Raw genomic sequence first — 6,499 nt, forward strand, 5'->3', positions numbered from 1 at the left:
CGGGACTGAGAGCAAACGCCACGAACGTGAAAATTGGAACAGCCTCTCCGTGCGATCCTGCATCTCAAGGGTGAACACAGCTAGGATGTTTCGGCCTTCATGGAGCTCTTAGCGGCGACTGCATTTGGGCGTATCGTCACAGAACAAAACAACAACAACGGTACACAGTGTTGAGATGTGTAGCTTACGCATGCGTGCGATTCGGAAAATGTACAATTGTCACATGAGTCCGTAGCTCAAGCACATGACGGCCGAGAGGTGCCCCTCTCTGAACGCTGGCCTTGCGCCTTATCTCCCGCCCGGATGGCTTCAGGGTCTCACAAGGCCCTCTGCTTCATCTCAAGAATGCCCTGCTCCAGAGTCGCGCCGGCGAGTTTCAGCTCCTCGCATTTCTCCTTGAGCAGGCTGCAGGCCTTCTGCAAGCGATGGTTCATCTCCACGTAGGACTGGGTCAGCCGATAGAGGCGCTCCCTCTTGGCCTCCGGGTCTTCGTTCTTGGCCGGAGTGGGCAAGTCTGAGCAGAGCAGCACATGGAACAAAGAAGTGGGGAGAAAGAGAAGAGTTGGTTTTTATATGCCAACTTTCTCTACCACTTAAGCGACAATCCAGTCATCTAACAATTGCCTTCCCTTCCCCTCCCCACAACAGACACCCTGTGAGGAAGGTGGGACTGAGAGAGCTCTAAGAGAGCTGTGACTAGCCCAAGGTCACCCAGCTGGCTTCATGTGGAGGAGTGGGGAAACCAACCCATGTTCACCAGATTAGCCTCCGCCGCTCATATGGAGGAGTAGGGAATCGAACCCGGTTCTCCAGATTAGAATCTACCACTCATGTGGAGGAGTGGGGAATCGAACCCGGTTCTACAGATTAGAGTCCTCTGCTCATGAGAAGGAGTGGGGAAACAAATCCAGTTCACCAGATTAGTGTCTGCCACTCAAGTGGAGGACAAATGCCAGTTCCTCTGCAGAATATGGAAGCGTCGAAGGGGGGCGTGTGTGACATCAAATCCCTGCTGAACTCCCTCCCCCTACATAGGCTCCAACCTCCCCTAATCGCCAGAAATTTCCCAAGCCAGAATCGGCAGCCCTACTTTGAGGCCGACAAGATTTTTTTTGACATACGACCGCTCAAGAGTGAAAGGATTTTTTTCACACAATGCATAGTTAAATTGTGGAACTCCCTGTCCCAGGATGTAGAGATGGCTACCAACTTGGAAGGCTTTAAGAAGGGAGTGGACATGTTCATGGAGAAGGCTATCCATGGCTACTGGTCAAAATGAATACTGGTCATGATGCATACCTATTCTCTCTAGTATCAGAAGAGGATGCCTATTATATTAGGTGCTGTGGAACACAGGCGGGACAATGCTGCTGCAGTCGTCTTGTTGTGGGCTTCCTAGAGGCACCTGACTGGCCACTGTGTGAACAGACTGCTGGACTTGATGGGCCTGGGTCTGATCCAGCAGGGCTTTCCTTATGTTCTTATGGAGGACGGGGCTATCCATGGCTACTAGTCAAAATGGATACCAGTCATACCTATTCTCTCCAGGATCAGAGGAGCATGCTGAATATATCAGGTCCCATGGAACACAGGCAGGATAATGCTGCTGAAGTCGTCTTGTTTGGGGGCTTCCTGGAGGCACCTGGTTGGCCGCTGTGTGACCAGACTGCTGGACTTGATGGACCCTGGTCTGATCCAGGATGGCCTTTCTTATGTTCTAAAGCTCTGCTCTCTGATAAAGGGAGCTTTGACTATCAAAAGCTAACCCCCCCCCCCACAAAAAAATCTTGTAGGTCTCTAAGGTGCTACTGGACTCAGATCTAGCTGCCTCAGAGATGGAAACCAGCGGAACCTTGCTGGGTGTGTGATCTCGGAACCCCCCAATCCCCCCCACCCAGCATGCAGTGCAGTGCAAAGATGAATGAAAAAGGACCCGTATTCTGGTACCTTCACTGGGTTCTGCCAGGAGGACGAAGACGGGGTCGTTGGGCTGGGCTCGCTGGACATCCTCCAGGATCTGTTCAGTGTTGGGGGGTTCGGGCCGTGTTGGCAGAACCACCCGCTTCTTAGCCTTGGAGGTCATTGCTAAGAAACAGGTGCCGGGGGGGCACTTGGAAGAAGAAAGAGGAGGAAACGGGGAAAGATGGGGAAGCAGGTTAGAGATGTGTTCAGGTGAGCATTGCTCCTTCAAGCTGTTTTAACTCCCGACACCAAGAACCAGGATAGGTAAGAGTTCATGTTACAGGCTCCAACTTTACCAAGCCTCCAGGGAAAGGGTATTCCAGAGTGTCGAAATAGCCTTGATCAACCCGAGAGATCATGATGGAAGAAGAAAAACTGATCTCCTAGATTATGTTGAACCCAACCTATTTTAGTACGCAGAACCACACAGGCACTTAACAGGATTCAAAACAGATAAAAGGAAGTATTTTTCACACAACACATAGTGAAATTGTGGTACTCCCTGCCCCAGGATGTGGCGACTGCTGTCAACTTGGAAGGCTTTAAGAGGGGATAGACATGTTCATGGAGGAGAGGGCTATTCATGGCTACTAGTCAAAATGGCTACTAGTCATGATGCGTACCTATTCTCTCCAGGATCAGAGGAGCATGCCTATTATATTAGGTGCTGTGGAATGCAGACAGAATAATGCTGCTGCAGCCATCTTGCTTATGGGCTTCCTAGAGGCACCTGGTTGGCCACGGTGTGAACAGACTGCTGGACTTGATGGGCCTTGGTCTGATCCAGCAGGGCCTTTCTTATTGAGGAGAGGGCTATTCATGGCTCCTACTAATAATTGATAGTAGTCATGATGCATCCCTATTCTCTCCAGGATCAGAGCAGCATGCCTATTATATTAGGAGCTGTGGAACTCAGGCAGGACAATGCTGCTGGAGTCATCTTGCTTGTGGGCTTCCTGGAGGCACCTGGTTGGCCGCTGTATGAACAGACTGCTGGACCTGATGGACCTTGGTCTGATCTAGCAGGGCCTTTCTTATGCTCTTAAGAACATTAAGAACTTTGTGACAAGATCAGCCAATTCTACAGCCTGCATAAATTGCACAACCAAACAAATGCTGATCTCTTTGGGTCATTTATTCCACTCTTGCTAGGCCCTGGCACTGAAGACTGGCCACTGGAAATCTCACCCCCCCTCATCAACACCTTAAGATTTCTCTTGGCATTACCTGCACACCTTCCAAGTCTAAACTTGCAGCCTTAGGGGCTAGAAGCTTGATTTTGGTTTATCTAAAATGAAAGGCTGGTGCTGAATGTGAATCATGCAAAGAAGTAACCAAAGACTTTGTCACCATCTGCAACTTGCAATTCACAAAACCGGAACACATAAGAAGCCGAATTTTTTATACCAAGTTTCATGCAATTTGAAATCCTGATAATTCTAGCATAATAATATTCATCTCTACAGCAATTTTAAGAATGGGGGGCAAATCATTTGCCAAACTGGTTCCTAAAAGCCCTGAAGTATCCAACCTCTCGAACCGATAAAGTATATTTCCACCGAACTGGCATCGGCCCCTAGGAATCCCCAGTTTACAGTTTGGAAAATGTTACCTTTCTTCCACCCAATCCTCCCCCACTCCCAATCCCCAGCCAGCTTCCAAAAATCCATTTGCAGCGGAGGGGAGGGACCTGAAAAGACAAGTCCAAGATGCCCTTCCTTTCTCTTGCAATCTTGCTGCAGAAGGAGTAGGAAAGCGATTAGGATTTAATTAACCGGAGGGAGGGAGCTGGCTTTCCTAAGGCCCCCTTATTGCAGGGTTTTCTCCTCTTTCAAGCTTTAAACTAAGCTGTTTGTTTGGAGACGGGCGGGTGCCTCTACTATAGAATTTTACTATATTTGAGAAGGAGGGGGGATATTCTGGCTGTGTGTGTGTGTGGGGAGTATCGTCCCGATACATATATAGATATCCGCTTTCTGCTTTCCAGGCTGGACAGAACGGGTAGCCCCTCCATCTGCACACGCTTCCAGAATGTTCAGCGCCGGCGCTGCAGTCCTTCTAGCAAAGGATGGCTATGCAACACGCATGCAGAAAGAGGCGGGGGGGGGGGAGAAGAGAGAAACCATATACCGGCACATGCATCCGTTCTGCAGATACCACACCCACCCCAATGCAAGGAGACCCCCCCCCACGCACAAAGCCTTTCCTAAAAGGACACCCTCCATCTCCCGTCCCTGCCCGACAACATTCCTGCCCCCTCCTGTAGGTTAAAGACCCGCAAACCGAAGTTCCTCCCCTTAATCTGCCACTATCACCCACCCGCCCCCATTTATGTGCCAGGGTCGCAATCCACAACACACACACAGATTCATTGGTGCGTGGATCTCGTCCCTAAATTTCCATTCTCGGATTCTAACAAAACACGACCCCTCCTTTCCCACCGCTTCTATCGCCAGCTGATCTGGGCATCCAAGATCTCCCCTCTCCGGGCGCCCCTTTCTCATCTCATGCCAACCCTTCCCCCCCCCCCAGGATTTCCTCCCACTTTGGCAAACCCCCTCTCTCCAGCCCCTCCAAAAATCCCCTCCAGCCATGCCTTACACACACATCTGACCCCCCCCCCAGCGGCCTCTTGCTCACCCCACTGATCCCTCCTCCCATCTCCCCACCACCACGCCTGGCATCACTGGCTGCCCTTTATCACCCCCAACTTTACATTTGGGGGCAGGTTTTGTGAAGTTAGGGGTGGGGGGAGGCTGATCCGAAGCACCTCCAGACATCCACTCCACACACCCCTCACAGATTTGGGCCCCCTCCCCTAATTGCGCCCTCTCTCTCACAAGGGACTCCCCCCCATCTAACCTGAGCTCCCCCCCATGGACCACCCGCCCCACTTAGCATCACTAGCTCTCCCCACCTTTAGCTGCACCTCTTTAACCCCCCCAGAAGACTCCCAATCAAGCCCCCCCAGCAACCTCCCATGAAGCCCCCCCAGAAGACTCCCAATCAAGACCCCCGAAACTCCCATGAAGCCCCCCAGCAGACTCCCATGAAGCCCCCCCAGCAGACAACCAATCAAGCCCCCCAGAAGACTCCCAATCAAGCCCCCCCAGCAGACAACCAATCAAGCCCCCCCAGCAGACTCCCATGAAGCCCCCCCCGAAGACTCCCAATCAAGACCCCCCAGAAGACTCCCAATCAAGACCCCCCAGCAGACAACCAACCAAGCCCCCCAGCAGACTCCCATGAAGCCCCCCCAGAAGACTCCCAATCAAGACCCCCCAGCAGACAATCAATCAAGCCCCCCAGCACTCCCATGAAGCCCCCCCAGAAGACTCCCATGAAGCCCCCCCAGCAAACAACCAATCAAGCCCCCCCAGCAGACTCCCATGAAGCCCCCCCGAAACTCCCATGAAGCCCCCCCAGCAGACTCCCATGAAGCCCCCCCAGCAGACAACCAATCAAGCCCCCTCAGCAGACTCCCATGAAGCCCCCCCCAGAAGACCCCCATGCCTACGTGTCTCTCGGGGTTCCCCCACTGGCTGCCCCCCCATCAAGCTTCTTCCTGGGGGAGGGGGGTTTCCTGGCCCTCCCACAGGCTCAAACGCCCCCCCTCCCCAAATCTGCCCCCCCCCACCCACCCTTTCTTCCTCACCTGCTCTTCCGCCCTCCTCCTCCTCCTCCTGGCAGCCGCTTGACTCCTCCTCCTCTGCCAGGCCACGCCCTCGCTTGGCCACGCCCCCCCCGGCCACAGCTCTTTCCCTCCGCCCTTCTCCCCTCCATAGAGGCACCAAAAGCAACAGAACGCGGAACCGCGCACTTCCGGTTTCCATTCGACGCCGCCCACCTGCGGGGCAAAAGGCCGGAAACCCCAGGCAGGCGGGGAGGAGGAGGGACCCTGGCTCGTGCAGCGATTTGGATATAGATCCCCCCCCTTAATTGTTACTTAATTACTCCATTTGTCACATTCTAGATGTATCCGAAGAAGGGAGCTGTAACTCAGGAAAGCGCACTCACACACCCTGCTGGAAAGTTTTGCTAGTCTCTTAATTTACTACAATTATAATATGTTTTAAATGAGTTTAGGGAGAAATGGAGGATTTGCAGAATTAATTTTTTAATGGAAACGGAGGGAGGTGTAGGGGAAGTTGATATACCCTTGATTACATATAATATCTTTAATAATGGTTCCTTTTTTATCTTTTATTGTTTTTGTCAATTGTTAAGCTATGTGTTTAATGTTTTTGGAAAAATTTAATTCTTAATGGGACCATTTAAAGGATACTCTTTGATCTAATCCCTTATCTACACTTTTTATCAATTTTATATTAGGTAGTGATTTAATAATGTTAGATAGGATAAGAATATATTAATTAAAATAGTATTGGGATTAGCAAAAGTTTATACAATTTATTTTTAGATGGGAGAGGGGGAAATCAATTTGTGGTTAATTTAGCAATATTATTTGACTTTTCAGTATTATTAGCATTTTTTAACATTGGATAAGTGTATTATATGTTGACATTTTAAATCAAGA

General features: G+C 50.9%; 1 protein-coding gene across 1 annotated transcript; it reads right to left on the reverse strand.

The window, feature by feature from the left end:
• Positions 1-270: 270 nt before the first annotated feature.
• On the reverse strand, positions 271-5,669 carry C2H19orf25 (chromosome 2 C19orf25 homolog). Its single transcript, XM_056844079.1, has 3 exons — positions 5,618-5,669; positions 1,948-2,110; positions 271-514 (listed from the first exon to the last, which is right to left on the reverse strand). The coding sequence occupies exons 2-3, from the start codon at positions 2,081-2,083 to the stop codon at positions 318-320; spliced, it is 333 nt and encodes a 110-aa protein (XP_056700057.1). The 5' UTR covers positions 2,084-2,110; positions 5,618-5,669; the 3' UTR covers positions 271-317.
• Between the last annotated feature and the right edge of the window lie 830 nt (positions 5,670-6,499).

The sequence above is a fragment of the Euleptes europaea genome, chromosome 2 (genome assembly GCF_029931775.1).
Source record: "Euleptes europaea isolate rEulEur1 chromosome 2, rEulEur1.hap1, whole genome shotgun sequence".
In the NCBI taxonomy this organism is placed as follows: domain Eukaryota; kingdom Metazoa; phylum Chordata; class Lepidosauria; order Squamata; family Sphaerodactylidae; genus Euleptes; species Euleptes europaea.